Below are 19,518 nucleotides of genomic sequence, written 5' to 3'. Positions count from 1 at the left end.
AGTCGTCCATCCGCGGCGGCAAGGAGCGGCGGCGGGGGGGTCCCACTGGGGCTTGTGCGGAGGGAGGGGAGAGGAAAAGCCATGTTTAAAACCAACTACACCCTTCTCCTCCCTCCTGTGACAGACCCGTATGTACCCACTCCCATGTCAATCAGGACAGGAGCCGGCACGGGCGGGCAGGGCGGGGATCCGCTTACACGTCGGAGCAGACACGGAGTTCAAAAACAGTAGCCGGGGGGGGAAGCAAGGGGGGTCCTGCTACTCAGCCGCTGTCTACTTGCTGGGCGCCTTCCCCCAAAGCTGCCCCTTCTCCTCCCCCCACCTTTGCAAGGGGTTGGCTTGGTTTGGGCGGCCCTGCCGGACTGGGCTGAGTTGGGCTTGTTCTTGCCAGGCTCTGCCTCCTCTTGCTGGGGTGGAGGCTGCAGGAGATGCGTCTCTTGGGGGTGACAGCAGTGCCAGGAGCCAGCGATGGGGGCACGAGGGCTTGGAGCCGTGCGGGCGGCCCGGTAGGTCGCAGCTGCCCGGGGTCTTGGAAGGAGCCACTTGCTTTAAATGTTAACTTCTGTAATTGTCTATTCTGGAGCTCCTGACACAGTCCCTGAGGCAGCTGTGGCCAGCCAGGGTTGGAGAGGGCGGCAGGACTGGGATGAGCCACAGCTTTGATCCCCGTGTGAGACCTCCTGAGCACCTGGTCCTTCAGGGACTCCAGGATTTAATTTTTAAACATGGTTTATTTGTGTCTGCATCGTTCAGGACTTACTTCCAGTGCCTGGGCCTCTGGGAACTGCTGCAGGATTTTTTTAAAAGGCGCATTTGTTACAAGTGACCACCGGACAGGTTTAGCAGGGCTTGGATCTTCAAAAGGACCTTAGATGCCAACTTCCAATGGGCATCTAAAATGATGAGAGCCTTGACACTAATATACTTAAAAAAAAAGGAAAAAAAAAGAATAACTGCAGCCTTTTCATATTAACTAGGCCAAATAAGGTAGGGTAATTTATGTTATTGGGGATTTGCGGAATGTGGGCTGTCACCTTCCCATAATGTATACTGTGGTTGGATCTTAAATCTGTTTTAATAAAAATGACTATTAGATGGTGATTTCCAGACAGCTAGGAGTTCTAGTTTAGGCCTTCACTGATGCATCATGAGTACTCTCAATAATTATCTAGTGCACTGTTGAGGGTTTTCAGATTAATTTTTTCTTAAGGTGCACTAATCTATTTCTGGTGAAAGTGAGGAACTAATAACTTTATTGCTTAAAATTAATGGGTACAGTATAGTTTTCTTCAATATGGTGTTATCCTGGGCTACAGGATTTCTGCTTTTCTAGGGCTCTGGTTTTCTTGCCTAATGATTGAAAATTAGGCTGTCCTGTGATGTTTGCCTACCACTTTTCTCTAGAACCTTGCAAAATCCTTATGTCTATCCCCATACCCAATTTTATATTTTTGCCCCTTTGGCAGCCTTCCATATTCTCCCCTTCAAAAAATAAATAAATTAAAAAAAAAAGATAGAGCTGATTTCTTCAGTGATAGCAAAATTAAACTTGGTACTTTTCCTTCCATGGTAAAGGAATGCAGTACAACTAACAATGGGTCTACTTTTGTTGTTTCTCTTAATAAAACTTGGATCTAAGGAAGCTCAGAAATGTTAATGCTTCTGGAAAGCTGCAAGACTATGGGCCTGACTACACAAGGAAATTGATGACATAGATTCAGCAGAATAATAGCTGAGTAATTATTCTGCAATAAAGTTACTTTTATTTTGGAATAGAATGCCTACATGAGGTGAGTTAGAAGCAGTATATCAAGTATATGGATCAGTTTCTTTTTGCAGATGTGTGCGTCCGTTAGTGAAGTGAACTTTTCCATTAAAACAAAAATCTTCAATCACAAAGGTCTGATTTAATTGGAAAATTACTTATCCTAAAACTTTACAGATCTCTGAGTATATAAACGTGCAAATTTTAGGGTCATGCAGATAAATAGTAAAATTGCAGAAGGGGCATATGCAAAAATAAAAATGTGTGTGTACTTTATCTAACTTGAAAGACCAGTCATGCTCCATCTTTTTTATTTTATTTCTCTTCTGTGTTTAATTTAAGAAATCATCATTTGACTCCCTTTATTATGAAATGCGTATTGCAAATTTACCACAGCCAACTCTGGTAGGACATTCAGCATTCCCTAAAATTTTGGTCCCCAGTGGTCACTGAATTAGATTGGAAGGGGCAAGTGAAAAAAAACATTTGTTCATTGAGATGGTGTCAAATACCGCTTTGGAACAAAGGGAGGTTGAACTCTGGACTCTTCTAGTGAGACCTTTACATGTGTTACTGCCTGTTGTAATACCACATAATGAAGTGAATACAACCTTTCACAAAGAGAACAGCATGCTAGCATGGGCTAAGCTTGAGCACTTGGGCGATACTGATAGCAATGAAATCTTTGGAGTTAATTTCAGCTAAGGCTGAACAACAAAAGAAAAAAAAACTTAAAAAAAATAATGTCCAGGCAGGTTAGAATTAGTAAATTCTTCAGTTGTTTAATGGCTATATCAAAATGTCTCTGCATTAGCATAGAAACAGGGAATGTAAATTTGTCCCAGGATAAACTCAAAACAGTAACATGGTGTGATTGCCAAAACATGGCTGTAGCATGATCATTGAAACTTAAAATGGGTATTTGCTGATCTTACTATGTGTACATCCATGATGAAAGAGGTAAAAAGGTCAAATAACTTGCTCAATGTCAAACAAGGAGTCCGAGATGTAGTTGAGACTGCTTCAGAATGATTCAGTCTTCACTGTCGAAGGACTTCCCTAGGCAGGGCTCCATGCGCCTGGCTCTACACAGGCAGTGCCCCAACATGGATGCTTTGTGAGCTACCAGGCATGTGCTAATAGGCATGCCTGAGGGAGTAAGCTTATTGGCACGCATGGGGTGCTGTGATAAGGCAGCTACACGGCACTGTGGGGCTCCCTGGTACGGTCCTTTAATGATATAGATGTGGTCTGCTTGTTATTTATCTAGTTATAGGACACTGTCTGCATTTGTTTGGAGAACTTTTTTTTCACTGAGGGTTCAACCCAAAGTAATGACTAATTGAAGTGTGATTTCTTTTTAAAATGTATTTCACAACATCTTTGACCACAGTAGTGATATTTTAAAAAGTACGAATAGAAACCTTTTCTATTAGTGACTCAACTAGGTCATTTGCTTGCTTGGTGTGGTCAAAAATGCTAGCTTCTGCAGTAGAACTGATGCCAGATGTGGTGAACATTTAAAAGAGATAACAAGGTATGTTAATACAACATTCCTGTACCGTTCTATAAACTGTTGTTGTTGTTTGTTTGTTTTTTTAAATAGTGTATATAGTAATACAAAAAGAGACTCTGTGCTTAAAGACTAAAAGGTATATTAGGACTGAAAAGCTGAATATTGAAGAGTTAGGAATTTTGTCCCCCCTGTACATATATGTTAATATATAGCCTTTAGTAAGAAGATGATACTGTATCTTTTCCATGAGACCCATGCCTCATTCAGTATGTACAGTGATTATTGAATGGATATCTGTTCAATATTCAGTTTAATTCTTGTAATTTCTTTCCCATACGTCATCAAATCTTGCTCTAGACACAGACATTTTAATTTCCGCATTGACTTCTCTATGGCATTAAAACAAGAATAATTTATTCCTTTACAAATGCTTATGAAGTTACCTTCATAGCACCCTGGTGAAGTGAGAAGATTATGTTATCTATGTTGCTCGTATAGGGAGCTGAGCACACAAGAATTAAGGTCACCATTGTCAAAAGTGTACTTCGCTTTGGGATTCTTAATTTTGGAGGATTAATGCTTAAATTTAGCCTTTCTTCTCACGCTCTCTTTTTTGCATCTCATCCCTTCAGAGCACCTCTCCCTTTGATTTCTGCTTCAGTTGAGTGCTAGGGAACTTCTGTAAATTTGGTATCTCATATTAGACACCCAGATAGTAGCAAACACACAGCTAGTGGCTGTGTTGAGTTTGGTTTGTGACTTGCCTAATATCACCCAGAAACTCTGTGAGGAGTTTGAGAGAGAATCAATTTCTTCATGATGGAATTACAGTAGTCCTAACCATGGGACTATGTTTTACCCTTTAAAAATCCTCTGCCTTATTTAAAATACAGTTACTAACTTTTGCAACATTGTAAAACTATAGATCTTTCAGAAACAACTCTTTCTCAGATGATCATCTGGTGCCCTGAGTGAGGCAAGTGGTAAAGCAGCATGGGATCTTGTTGTTAAACTCTATATCATAATGTATTTTTATACAGGGGCCCAATTAAAGTTGCCTTTGCAAATTTGTTTCTGGCATTTCCTAAATCGTAGGTGTTTGACTTTTTGGCTTTATTGTTCAATGGTGGTTTTTAATGTAACTTTCTACATTTGAAAAAAAAAAGCATTTTGGGGGGAAAATATTCCATCATGCAGAGAGGTATGTTTGATCCCACATGTATCAGCAGTGGAGTTGGAAATTGCAGACCCATGGCAGAGACCTCTATATCCTGAGCTCACAACAACACTGATATAAGATGACAACCTTCTCCTAGCATGTGGATCAACCCGTGGAATGGTATTGATATGCTTTGTCAGTGGATTTCAGAGAGATTTGCTAGTAACAGTGCAACCTTGATATTTGGGATTCCTTAGTTTCATGTTCCAGAGGTGAGTGTGCTGTAATGCTGATAGGTTAGGAGCCAGTGGGCAGAAGATCTTTCACCTCCTTTTCTCTTCCCCAGCCTGCCATTGTGCTTTTTTTGATACTTGTATTTGCATTCCAGTCAGTGTTTCCTACCTGGTTGGAAACATTCCCTAAAATTCAGGAGTATTGAGAGCAGTTCCCTCTTACTTCAATGCCTAGCCCAGGGGCGGGCAATTATTTCAGGTGGAGGGCCACTTACTGAGTTTTGGCAAGCCATCGAGGGCCGCATGACAGGCAGCCAGGGACACATGAATATGAATTTTCTAAAATTTTTAGGGGTCCCACAGGCCAGATAGAATGGCCTGGCGGGCCGCATCTGGCCCACGGGCCGCATTTTGCCCACCCCTGGCCTAGCACCTCAAAACCTCCTGGAAGATAGGATGCATGACAACAGAAAAGGTCCTTATCCTCATTATCCATGAAGTAAACTGATGAGGGACATAATCTTTTGAGACTCTTGCTACCGTATTCTAACAAACATTTATCAGTGATTTCGGATGCTTATAACTTGGCCATATTTGGATGTTTTTCCAGAGGTAGAAAAAAGCTTCTTTTGGACCCTAGGCAGTGTGCAGGATGGAGGTTTCAGAGTTTCTTGATGAAATTATTTTAAGACAGTTTTAACATAGAGGAAGAGTATGTTGCTTTCCAAACTTAATTCTTGGAAATGACTGAATTAAAGCAACAACAAAAAAAAGTAATTTTGAGATGCACTGCTGTAGGTTGGAAAAGTTCAAGCTGAATGGATAATGTTTGGAAAAGCTGTAAGCAACTGAAAACAGTTTTATAATAGAAAGTCCTGGGCAAACCTCCCTATAGGTATCATCCCTACAAGTATCTCTGCCAGTTAAGCCTGCACTGTATAAATGTCTGTCTTATGACTGACTCTGATTCCCCAGTGTTAAACATGAGCAAACTTTCTTTGAATCTTTAGTCTGACAAGTAAAAAACAGACTTAAGCTTTTGACATAGATGAAAACAAAAGTGCCAATATTACACTTAAGTATACTTCAGTGTGCATGTGTTATGTGGCATAAAAGATGCTGGAGTAATGCTATTTTCTTCTGCATTTAGTTGCAAAGTTTGCATTTGTGTTTGAAACATGAAAAAGATAAAAACAGATGGAATGTACTGGGTCACCTTTTGTATCATTGAATCCTCTTGGTAACCTATAAAGGATTAATGATAGCATTATATCTTAAGTATGTTAAGTGTTAGAGTTGGTTCTAAGATCATTATTTTATGACTTTATAGATAATTTTAAACTATATTTGGCTATGTAAAAACCCAGCAACTGATTAGACATTTTATTAAAACGTATATCAACTTTTTAACTACTTGCACTTTTTAGATTCTGTCACCCACTGACTAATTTTAGTTGTATTTTGCTCTGAAATACCACCACCCCCTAAATGTTCAAGTGAGTTAGCAACCTAAAGTAATTCAAAAATTGGTTACATATATTAAAGTGTAAAGAAAATCTTGTTGTCATTTACAGTTCATCGGATATCACAAGTCATCATCTTCAAATTTTTATAAATGAGCAGGTGCAGATAATTCATTTATATACAAGGATTATAGAAAGTACTGACTTTTTCAGTGGATCAAAAATTCTTTGAAAGCAGATCTTCAAGCCAACAGAAAAATGTTATTTCATAATCTGGGATATCTGTTTTGGTAATTAGTATCATAAAACTAGCCTAGTGATTAAATGAAACAAATACACAATGAAAGATGGCTAATGTATGCTCTGTGATTAAGTATGTTCTGATTAATTAAGTTTCTCTCAGAGGACTTCAACATTTCTCCGTTGAAATTTCTAGTGAGCAATATTTATGTATAGTAACATTCTGGGAACATTCTTAATATTGTAGTAGCAAAGCAACTTGAAATTACATTAGACTAGAAATTGTTATAAGTACTATAATAGTATTTGTGTAGGGTGAAGGTAAACCTAGTAACAATATCTCTTGGAAATCATTCTCTAGCATTATGTTGTTTCAATTACTTTTTTTTTTCCTTAAGAACCATTTTTTTCCTTTAATGACTGTAAATAAAGTACAGTAGAGCCTAACAATCATAGAGGCAGCCAAATAAATCTATGGTCACTTCAGTATTGGACCCTTATATCTTTTCACACCAGTGCCTCTTCTTTCCATCCCTCCCAGCAGCCAGCTGCAAATGACAGCACAAGAAGCAAGTGTTGAGAAGATCATTATGTAAACTAAGCTCTTAATGGGTGCATGGCACCCTTAATCACAAATGGAGATAAATATTTATGTTTAGGGATATCAACGGTTAATTAGTGACCTACATTGTTAAAACCAATTTTGGGGACAGGAAAGGAAAATTGTAGATGGGACAGAAAAGAGACTATGCCCCTTGCATGCTAACCAAGAGTAAAATGGAGTCACAGTTGTGCCAGGGGTTACATGACTGCCTTCAGAAAATTAAGACCCATACCACACCTGGGCATCCACAGCCTGATAAGTTAGCAGAGTCTATGAACTGTACACTTGGCAGCCAGTTGGTCCATGCTGATCAATAGAATTAGGGCGGCCTCTTCTCTATGTCATGGTGGCCTAGAGCAGGACTATCCAACTTCTAGGCAGCTGGGGGCTACCCAGTTCTTGCAGTGTACTTGGAAGCCGCTTGCTCTACAGTGCCCCCTATCCCCTGGGCTCTCCCCTGCTTCATGGGCAGTCTGGCACACCTCCTTCTGGGGTGTGAAGGGAGGCATGCAGACCCTGAGCAGCTAGCTGAATAGCCCTGGCCTACAAGATTGCTTTGATTCATCCATGAGATACACACTTCATGAGATGATATTTGGCCATGAGATGACCTTGCATGGGATAGATGCGATAGATATGCTAATTACACAGAGCACCTAATACAAATGGCAGAAAATCTCAGCACCATCAGCCAAGCATCAAAGCATCACCCAGTAGGGCCACCAAGAGGCAGCAGGTGTAGCATGATTTAAGGGTATAGTAAGAGTATTTGGCTGATAATTGCAAGACAAGTTTTAAGAACCTGCATAGGGTAGTCAGCCAGCTATTTGAGTTAATCTATGAATTTACTTGCTGCCAGAAAAGTAGGACAATTAAACAAGCTGCCCAGGGAAGTGAATTACACTGGTGCAAATGTGTCACATGTTTGGGCCTAGAGGGAACACAGTTGGGTGATGAGACAAAAATCCTGAGGTTTGCCTTATCTGCCATATAGAATGAGTGTGAATTCAGAGAGTATGGTAGTAAATACAGGAGAGAGAGTCTTGCCGCCTTGGTTACGAACAGGGCGAGTGAGCAAGGACTCAGGTGCTTACATGGTGATAGTGGCATGTCTTGGTTGAGCCTTTTGCGAGCACACCCCACCCACTGGTCCTGCATGAGCACTATAAATGCACCAGTGAAACCACACCAAGGTGTCCCTTTGTGACTGCTCTGGATACCTTGGTTTCAACTCTGCTTCAGAGTGGCCATTGGGGATGATCCCTTCAGGACTAAATTTCTGGGTTTTGAACGTGCCTGTGTGGGCAGGTGTATGAGACTTGCTTGGGCCCATCCTGACCAAGGCAGGCTGGTGCCTCAGGATAGACATGCCCAGGGAGCATGGAGCCCCTTTCTGGCATGTAGACTTCTACGTGAAGCAGTCCTGGATCTGAGGGTATATACCTTTTTCAGAGGAAACGGTAGTGTAAGCAGGATAATACCATTCCCAGCTGCTGAAGAGCCTTCAGCACTTACTTACCTCTGACCTTGGGCATCTAATGTACTAATAGTACTGCACAGATTTGGTCTATGACAAACTAAGCAGATAAGATAATTACAAAAGTGCATTCTTTCTTCCTCATGGCAGAATATTGCATATTCTTTAATATTACATATTTGCCTTTTGATCACATTTTGTTTTTGTTTTCTTTCTTTCTTTTCACTTCTTTCTTTCTGTCCAAACTATCTTGTATTTACTCCCATAAATTGTTTAATAAAACCCAGAATGTTGTCCATTATGGCTCTCTAAATGTAGAGCCCTTCCATCTGTTTTAAAGCGCTGACAGTAGATGTACCTTGATTGTCAGAGATGCTGATCACTTCAATGGGTACAAGGGTGCTCTGAAAATCAAGCCAGTTTTATTTAAATAGGGACTTAAGAGTCTAAACGTAACTAAATTTCTGGCTCTGCAGACAGATACGATGCTTTCAGAACTGGATCCTGTTTTTTTTAAATGGTGGCCAAAAGAACTCATATTGAATAGTCGTCAGTCTTGACTACAGCTTCACTAGGTTATTTTGGTCCTGATTTTAACAGGATAGTGGTAACAAAATTATGGAACAAATATTAATGCAGGAGTTTCAGCTTGGCCAAAATTCTCAAATGTGAGACCCTAAAATCTTTCACCCAAGTGTGTTGCCTATTTTCAGACATGCTTGAGCACCCACAGCTCTCTGTTGGACCTGTATCTCTTGAAAATAAAGCCACTTCTTAAGAAGCATAAATATGGATTAAACATCCAAGAATGAAAATATTGGTTCCTAAAGAAGACGGCAGCATGAACAGCAGCCTCTATATAGACCTTTTACTTTTTCATTCTGTTGAATAAAGAAAATAATGTCCTCTAAAAGACTGTTAAAATGAGATAAGTTTTGAACACTTGCTCTTAATTTCTTATATAAAAAAAATTAGTTGCTTGTTCTAGTAATAATTGGGTAAATAAATCTTAAATTAGGTGTAATTCAGAGTTTGCAAAATGCCATGTTTTGGGTCCACGTGGCTTAAATTTATAGTTGAACATTTAGAGCTTTTCAAGTAGGAGTAACAAACCAAAAATCTACAGTAAAGTTTCTCTTTGAGAAAAACATTTATTGGAGCAGAACAACATGCATTTTATTTTTTTAATTTATTAAATAGAATTGCGCCCTGTTTTATTTATTTATTTATTTTAAAGAAGAAATACAATTAGTGTGCTGGGAGAAGGCACAACTAGCTAGATTCATGTTACAAACATTCCACTGTTATGTTAATTTTAAAAATTGACCTTTCTTACCTCTTGACTCAAGAAATGAATTGTAACACTGGCACACGTGCTGTATTTAATTTTCATGTACATGTAATATAGATACAAGCTAACCATGCATACTAAATTTCTTTGATTTGACACTGGAAGGAAGACATGGAGGCTCTGATCCTGAATCTTTTTTCCCCTTGAACTTTTGAGGATTATTTTTATCATTTCATATAAGAATTTTCAAGTATACTTTTGCCTTTTCAAGAGTTTCATGATGTTGACAATATCCCCCCAAAGGATTAGAAAATTATACATTCTGCTTTTAATGGATAAAAGATGAAGGGATTTAAATTCTAAAAAATGAAGTCTTGTATTATCTTTTGTTATATGTAATTTAAACAAAAATATTGACATATATAGATGTAAGGAATGAATACTTTAAAATTTCAGGTATATTTGTTTTTATAGTGAAGTGTGTTTTATTTAATATAGGTGACTGTAGACTATGTTTGCTTAGGTAACTAGGAAAGGATCATTGCCTGGGAGAAGGAAGCTTAGGAAGGTAGTATTTAATGGAGCTTTAGAAGACTTGTAAATAATTCTTGAATAGGCCCAGGAGGGGCTAAAACTTCCAAGTTCATTTCCTACTGTTCTGTAAACCTTAGATGTGTATAATTTGCAAGTAAAATTTAATGGAATGCTTTAGATACCACAGAAATGTGTGTGTGTTGAGGAACATTAAAGTATAAGGTTCTAAATCTGCAGAATATTAGACTAGTAACTTTATATGTTTCAAATGTTAGTTCAGTGAGACTACTTGCAGGTGAAGTATCCCTTTGAGGATAATAGAAATGTGGTAGGTTTAATACCTGACTCTTAGTAAAATAAAAAAGGAGTGGATACAGTGATAGTTTCACTTGCACAATTAATTCAGATTTGCTTGGAACTATGAGTTCTGTTGCATTAATTGAAAACTGGTCAGAGAAACAAAAGTTAATGATAAATGGGATATTGCACAGGTGGTTGGTGAAGAAAAAGTGTCTAGAAAGGTGTCACAGGATTTGTTTGGTGTTAAATTACGTGCAATTTAGCATCTTTATTAAATTGAAACAGGAAATAAACTACTTTAAATTTGTGAATTGATACTACATTCAGAGCTGTCGGGAAGATACAGCAATAAGTAAAGAGATCTTGCAAAGGAGAAATATGAATGGGGAGACAAAGCAATGGACCATGTTCAGTCTAGTGTAATTCTCTTGACTTTCAATTTAGGTATATTATCAATTAACTTAATTTTCCCCAAGCTGAAAACTTGGATGTTTCTGAAACAGAGACATTCAGAGGGAAGGGGCAGAAGGGACCTGAAAAGCAGTCGTTCTGATATGTGATGAGGACGTGATAAATCTTGTTGTTGGCCACTGATTTTTACTAAATCTGGTTTGGGGAAGGAGTGGGGGTGGGCAGAGGTTGGGGAGTTTTGTATTTGTTTTGCTTGCTTGCTTCCTTGTTTTTGGAAGGAAAAATGTTTGCGGTTGGAAGAGGTGAGGCATTATATCATGGTGTACAAGACAGAGATTGTATCCTGAAGCTGTGCCACGAAACTCTTGTTGCATGGAATGTGTTAGCACTTGATTAGATAAAGCACTAGAAAGAAATACTATTGATTAATAATTATGTACTGGTATGGCTTAGACGAGATGATTTAATGAACCTCCCATCTCCAATTTATAACAGAATTTAGAATGAAATTAGTGTGTTAATTCATGTGGGTATGTGAGAATTAATTCATGACCACACAGTACCTAGGTGTTCAGCTAATATTACGATCCTTCATAAATCAAACATTCAGTTTTACAGTGGCCTACCCTTTTCATTGGCTTTTAATACACTGTTCACATTACTAAAATCAGTCAGTTTGTTTATATTTGTTCAGAAGTTGGTTGCTGATGGGATCCTACAATACCTTTTGGACATCTAAATTGATTGAGGTCTTATTGAAAGTACAAAAAAATAAGGCAGATCTCAGATTGCCTTTTCAGTCATTTCCAGACTTATCAATGACTTACATATCTACTAGAAGACTATCATCCTTGTATTAAGGGACCGCTGAGGATGACAATGATGGAAAGTAACTTTGTTATTGTTGTAAAGCTACAGCAAGTTTATATTTTAGCATTGGATTGGTCAAGCTTTGCCTTTTATTTCATTATAAACCATCACTGAAGCCACTGCTGTTGAGTGGCAGTTCATTAAAAATATGCAAAACACATTATTTAATTGTATTCATTCTTAAAACCCTGAACAGGTTTAAGATTGAAGTTGATAAGTTTGTACAAGGGATAGTACAGGATAGGGAGGGAGTTCTTGGTTTAATAATCAGTGGGCGCATCTACACATGTGCTTTTATGCGCAGTAGCCTATTTTATTACTTATTAGAGTGTTACAGCAAAAAACATGCCAATATGCTAACACATGGTAAAATTAGGCTACTGTGCATTAAGCATCACTAAAAAACCACAATTTTTCCAACTATTCAGTTAGTCTCATAAAAGACATCAGATTTACCCAGAGAACTTTGTCTGACTAAAAAAAGCGTATGTCTTCACTACTGCACATTAGGGCAGCCTAATGTGCATTTAGTTAGTACCTTGCATTAGAGGTACTAAATTTAATGCACAGTAGCAAAAGCGCATTGACGAACATGTAGATCAGGGGTGGGCAATTATTTTGGGCACAGGGCTGCTTACTGAGTTTTGGCAAGCCATCAAGGGCTGCATGACAGGCAGCCCAGGGCAGATAAATATTCATTTTCTAAATTTTTTAGGGACCCCGTGGGCCAGATAGAATGGCCTGGTGGGCCGCATCTGGCTCCTGGACTGCATTTTGCCCACCCCTGATGTAAATGGTACCCAGCATGTCTGTCTGTGGAATTAAATTCAGGGCATTGGCAGTGCCCCTATCCCCCCTGCTTTCCACTTCGGAATGTTGTAGGGTGTTCTTGATGTTTTCTGATTGGATGCCTTGCTGTTGTATGTATGTGAGGGTTCAGAGTGGTGATTTTGGGGATTCCTTGGGTAAAAATTTACCTACAGGGGACTGGACTCAATTGGTCAGGAAGCTTCTATTATTTTTTTAACTTGCTGGAGTGCTGGTGCTGCAATAGCACTAGTGCCGTATATAAGGACTCCACAGAGCAAGAATCAGTAGTCTCTGTTCTTCTTCCAAAATGTGTGAAATGCAGCACCTAAACTGAAATTATTTATCTGTATGTCTATTTTGGCAAGGTTATTCAGCAAAGATCCCTCGCTTTTATAATTAAGAGCATGTACGTGTGTGTGTGAAATATATATATTTTTTAAAGTTGTTCCTGATCACTAGTTTGTATACAGACCTCCAGGTTAATGTGGATGTACTAAATCTATATGATTCTGTAAAATTTAACTGGTGCCACATTAAACACAAACCTGATGATTCAGATGCCCAATCTGTAGTAGTATGTAAGGTGCTACTATCTGTGTGCCCCCATGTGCTTTTATAATAACCTCTTTACCTTGATTTGGGTGTCTGTCCCAAATACATAGTCTGTTTTGTGCATTCAGGTAGTACCTAATGCAGTGGGTCCCAACCATTTTAGACCCAAACACTCCTCAGAAAATACCAGCTTTTAGCTTTCGCTAATTTTTTGACTATGGAAATGTAATAGAGCAGTATTTCTGTTGCAGAGAGCTCAGAAAGACCATGACAATTCAGATTTTGTTTTTCAACACTGGCTTCTTATTTTAAATCACCGGGCTTATCTTGTAAATCATGTTTGTATAACTAACAGTGCCAACATTGTGTGGCATGTCATGTCACTCCTGAAAGGCTCTCAAGGCACCTTGGGGTGTTGCAGCACCCTAGTTAAGAATCGCTGGCCTAATATAGCAGGCCTATAAATGGTACTGTAATACGGACATGCTGAGGGATTGCTGTATAGGAAGAATACTGTCCTTTCGAATAATTGTGTGCTATCAGTGAGCTTAGTGCTATACAAAATTTGCAAAGGAGTGTCTTTTCCTGACTAGTTCACAGCATAAACAAGGCAGAGCAGTTAGAATACACACCAGTTTGACAGATTAGGGTGTCAGGTTAAATACTGCGAGCCATAGCATTACCTCACGTGGAAAAATCTGGGGGAGGAATGAGTTCTTTAGCATTAAACTCAGCTACTTTGAAATTGGAGTTCCTTAGGTGTCATCATGGAGCTTTGAACTTGTGGTGCTTATGGAGATGAGTTATTAAATTACTTTTAAGCTTTGTTTCAAACGGATTTGTATCTGTTTCACCCCATTCTTGCTAAAAATGGACAAGATGGTTTGGTTCCTGAGATCACCATTGTATTTTCTAGTTATTTTTGTTTTTGTTAATGTAAAAATGTAGTCTTGGTTTTCAAGTGAATAAATTGCCGTCAATAAGCTATATTATTTACTAGAGCACAGTATCAAAAAGATGGCATTAAGACTTCTTGGGGGCAGTGCATGTTATAACATTTTAAACTAGAAAAATAAGCAAACTAAATGTACAACTACAATGCTTTATTAAGCAAGGTTGATAAAATTGATTTATATTAATTTTAAAAATGTTTTTTTTAATTTAAATCAGAATTTTTATTTAAATTAGGATTTTTCTTATTTCACTTAAATTTATTTTTGAAAACTTATTTAAGGGCTAATTTTAAATTAAATCTAAATTTAACACAAGATATTAAGGATTAAAATGCTTCTTATAACATTTTAATAAATAAACTGAATCCATGAGCTTCTGTTTTAAAAAAAATACTGAGTTACAGGCTCTGTTTTTTTTGGGGGTGGTTATGTAAAAAAATATATTTTTACTCTGATTCTAATTTGGGAGTTCAAGCTTTATAAATATGGCAAAATAGGCCATGTATTGGGCTTTAACCTATGGGAAACCTAGGGTCTGTGCTTTTGGACTTAAGAGACTGGCAGAGTCGTCGTGAATTTTGGGATCTGGCCTCTGACTCCAGCAGGAGACACTGTCATATCTCCTTTGTATCATTGATTGAGCCCACATGGGTGGTCTGATGCATGCATTTTAATGCAGCTGCTTGATACAAATCATGAGCAAAGTTTAATTATTATCTAGGAAATAAGCAAGATATTATTCAGTTTTCTGTCACTAAAAATGTAAAATTAATAAAAAATCTTAAAAATAAGCTATATAGTTGTTTAAATAAATATATGTAATCATAGTATAATCTCCCTATACTGTAGCAAAAAGGAGCAGCAAAAAATCTAGTGTAAAGGCTCTCTTTAGTTGTAAATCTACATGTTTTAATGCTACATCAAGCAGTAAAAATGCACCTTTCTTTAGAAAATAACTGAAGCACAAATTGAAGAACTGATTAAAATCAGGGCTTTAAATTAGGGCTTTACTTTTATATTTACATCACCTTAATTTAAATCCCTCCATGGTGGTATCAGGATAGGTATTGACAGGGACAATAATAAAATAGATCATTAACAAAGCCAGATGTCCCTTGCCTCATCTCCCATACAGTGCATACTCATTTTGCATTGCTCTGGTTTTGGGAGACAATGTAAATCGCTCTTAGTGTGATTTAGAATTGGCTTCAGTCTCCTTATGGTGAATTTCTTGTTTGGCCTCTGAGTTCTCATTCACCCAGACAGCAGCATCCTGTAATTGTGTTTGTGATTACAGCGATCACCATCATTTTCTGAAAGACTTTCACTTATCTGAGAACACCACCACTGTGGGCTGGGGAGAACCCAAGTGGCTGAGGAAATGGCCAGACTCCATTTTGGATGCCTTAATCTGTTGCTTTTCTAGCAGCTTTGCTCTGCTGTGCTCTGTGCAGTGCTGCTTAATTTCCTGCTGTTTCTCGTTGTTTAAACGACCAGTCCTAGTTTCCCTTTTACCAGCTGCTGTTGTGGTAAGCTTCCTTTTTCATCAGGAGGGCATATGTTACAGCTTCAAAGTCACATTCATTGGCTATTTATGACTTCACTAGTAGGGGACAGGGTTGTCAGTACTTTTCTGCAAACCGTTTATAGTCCAGTTACAGAACAAGAGAAAAGATCAGGCAACTCTGTTATGAACTAGCATGCCGCTTTGCTTTCTGTGCCCCAAGCAGCACCGCCCTATTCTCCAAATTCCTTTACAAAGCTAGTTTGCCTTGGTTAGCTTTTTATTCCAAATCTCTACTTCAGTCTTGTCTGCTCCTGCCCCTGTACCTGATCAGAAAACAAAATGCAAAAAATAAACCAACTACAAAAAAAAAATCCCTCCAAGAAAAATACTGTATATAGGACTGAATGGTCTGCTCTCTAACCAGAAAAAACCAAAAAAAGTTAATAATGTTTGCCTAAAAGTACTGGTCTCGTTTCTTGTAGACATCCTCTGTTATTCCCTAATTACTATGCCTGACTTCTCCACAAATTGTCTATTTAGATTATAAGACCCTAAAGAATTTGTAATCCTCAAAAGGTAAAATATAGTGCACACCTCTAGTTCTTCATATATAATAAGGGATCAAATGGCCCCTCTTTACCTTAGGTAAAATCAGGCAAGGGAAAAACTTCCTAGGAGGCAGGCATTAGTTTAGGAAGCATTAGTTTTTGCTCTGAGTTTTCCTGTCAAACTCCAGATAGTTCTTTAACTTGAACTATTTTTAATGGAGGATGTATAGATGATGTGAACAAATTCCTAGTAGTCTTAGGCAAAAAAAAGATTGAGAAAGTCTGTTACATTTTTTTGATATATTTACGTGTGACATTTTCTTATTTTAGTATGTTTTTGTTGTTGGCTTCTTGCTTTCCTAATTGCTAACAGGGCACATGTGCGAGAGGAAGAATAGTAGATTTCTCAGGGGTTCTTAAAATTCCTATTAGATAAATCTCAAGACTCCTCTTCCTGCCACCATCCTACCAACTGCTGACTAGATGGAGCTCCCATTGGAGTCTGCGGATGCTCTTTGTTAATTGCCTGGAATGGTTACTGATGCAGGGTTTTAGGTATCTACCTGCTGCTAGGGAGCTGATGTCCCAACCCTGGATAATAATAGATCATATGTGTCTTGTTCAGGAAATCTAAAATGGTTTTAGTTAACCTAGTTTGTAACTGAAACTAGCGAATCTGCTGAAAAAAATGTTTTGTTTTTAAAGTGGTATTCAGTTTTTGTAGTATATAGATGGAAAAAACTTAAACTTGATTGTAATCTATGTTACCACACCATTTTTATAGATGCATAACAAAATAACTAATTGACTATCCTTTTCTTTCTAGTCTCCAGAGGGTGCTGAGGGCAAGGATGCAGCAAAAGTAACTAAACAAGAGGCAAGTTTTCCAGTTTTTCATATACTGTAGTTTTAATTATTTTCCACAGATTTACAAGACATAACAGTGTATGCCACTCCCTAAGGAGCCACTTATAAAAATCCCTCACTATGAGAATAATGTTACTTTAATCATGGCAAATTTGGTAAGACCTAATCCTTATGGGTTGACTAATCACAGGTCTCATTTTTACATGAGGTATATTTCAGTTGCAGTTAGTCTGGGTTTGAAGGAGAAAGGGAAGGAAGGATTCCCACATCAAGGAGTTTTGGTTTTTTATTTTATGTTGTTTTTAACCCAAAAAGAAAGTTTTAATACTTTGAATTTAAAAGCTAAGTGAATATTCAAGTGAATTTCCTCTTTCTTTGAAAGCTTTGAACATTTTTCCCAAATACATATTTGAACTGAAAACTTGAGTTGGAACATAAACTGTAAGACTTTGAAAAATGTACAATTTACTGAGCCAAGTAAAGTAGCTGACCTGAGCCTCTGTCTTTTAGGAAAGGAAGAGGCAAGAGGTTTTAAACAATTTTTAAGTTGCATCCTAAGCTCTGAAGGGAACAGGTGAGCCTTGGAAAGTATAAAGATATGAAAAGAGTATCTTGATTTCTGGGTACTCAGTAGCAGTATCTTCCTATGAAATTTCATAGAAGATCAGGAAGACAGTTGTCTGTACACAAATTAGTGCAATTGAGAGATATATGTACTTTCTGTTGTATAAAATATGAAAAGGCAATTAAAGGAAACACCTCAGGCAAATCTTAAATTTAATGTAACTAACATATTTTTGTGTGTTAAATTATCTTCTATCACAATTCAAATAGTATTTCCTCAAAACAGAATAGTATTGAAAGAGAAGTGCTCAGATTTTTTTTTCCTAGAAAGATTTGAGAGAAACCATTGTCTATTAATGTCCAGTATAAAGAATGAACATTTCTAGTTCCTTACCAGGAGCTTACAAAAACCTGTTAGAATTCTAAGGGGCATGTTCTCCCTGAAATGTGACAATACTTGAAATAGACTTGAAGTCAAGAATAGATACAATGGCTATGGATGCTATAGAAAAAAACTACAGTAGAAAAGCTGTTTTTTGGCTTTGTTCATGATGACAGTTTAGCTCTCTGTAGCCTCTACAGCTTAGTTCTCATAATTGACAGTCAGATATGACAACTTTTAAGTGAAGCAGGATGAACGATTTAAACAACCAAACCCCTTAAATTCTGGGAATATTTAAAAAAAAATGTGGTAAACTCTCTGTACTCTTGCTGTCATTGCAAACCCCTAAGTGTAGCAGATCATTGGGTAAAGCCTAGCTATAAATATGGTTTTAATGCAAACTGTCTTATGCCTACCTTGTAATGATCAAACACTTCCTAGAGAACCATGGGGTGTAAATAATGTATTTCAGATGATGACACTTGAGCTATAGGCATATAACAAGATGCCTTGAACTAACAAATATATGTCTTTGATTAAAGACTAATTGAAATGATGCCCTTTGAACCTGTTATAGAATGGTATTGTGCAACCTGATGATGCTTAGCAAATTATCCCAAATGACTAAGAGATGAGAGATGTAGATTTTACAATGGTGCATACATAAATGAGAATCAGATGTATTTTAACAGGTCCTCCTTCTGACAAAACCCAAATTCAAGATTCTATTTACTGGGTAGATGTTTACTATTAAGGGACTTTTAAGTCACTATTAAGAGCACAGTTGACCACCAAAGATGAATATACCTCCTCTGCTCGTGCTTGTAGGGAGGCAGTTAGACGGGCCAAAGCTGCCATGGAGCTGAGGATGGCAACCCAAGTAAAAGCCAACAAGAAATTGTTTTTTAGATATATTGGGAGTAAAAGGAAGGCCCAGGGAGGAACAGGACCCCTGCTAAATGGGCAGAAACAATTGGTGACGGACAGAGGGGACAAGGCTGAACTCCTCAACGAGTTCTTTGCCTCAGTGTTCCTAAGTGATGGGCACGACAAGTCTCTCACTGGGGTTGTAGAAAGGCAGCAGCAAGGCGCTAGACTACCATGCATAGACCCTGAGATGGTGCAGAGTCATTTGGAAGAACTGGATGCCTTTCAGTCGGCAGGCCCGGATGAGCTCCATCCGAGGGTGCTGAAGGCACTGGCCGACATCATTGCAGAGCCACTGGCGGGAATATTTGAAAGCTCGTGGCACACGGGCCAAGTCCCGAAGGACTGGAAAAGGGCCAACGTGGTCCCCATTTTCAAAAAGGGGAGGAAAGAGGACCCGGGCAACTATAGACCAGTCAGTCTCACCTCCATCCTTGGCAAAGTCTTGGAAAAAATTATCAAGGCTCACATTTGCGAGAGCCCGGCAGGACAAATTATGCTGAGGGGAAACCAGCACAGGTTCGTAGCAGGCAGATCGTGCCTGA

At 38.3% G+C, this 19,518-nt stretch overlaps 1 protein-coding gene across 2 annotated transcripts in view; it reads left to right on the top strand.

Annotated features, from left to right (window-relative positions):
• Positions 1-198: 198 nt before the first annotated feature.
• HMGN3 (high mobility group nucleosomal binding domain 3) overlaps positions 199-19,518 on the top strand; it is a 26,218-nt gene continuing 6,898 nt past the window's right edge. The window contains exons 1-2 of one of the 2 annotated variants that reach the window (XM_025215871.1): positions 199-506; positions 17,060-17,110. In XM_025215871.1, the coding sequence (XP_025071656.1) occupies positions 429-506; positions 17,060-17,110 (129 nt within the window). In that variant the 5' untranslated portion in view covers positions 199-428. The remainder of the gene's footprint in view (positions 507-17,059; positions 17,111-19,518) is intronic. The other variant, XM_014524850.2, reaches the window with a different exon arrangement.

This window comes from Alligator sinensis, unplaced genomic scaffold, assembly GCF_000455745.1.
Source record: "Alligator sinensis unplaced genomic scaffold, ASM45574v1 scaffold684_1, whole genome shotgun sequence".
Lineage (NCBI taxonomy): Eukaryota > Metazoa > Chordata > Crocodylia > Alligatoridae > Alligator > Alligator sinensis.
The sequence above is the reverse complement of the archived record's forward strand: the minus strand, read 5'-3'. Positions and strand labels throughout refer to the sequence as shown.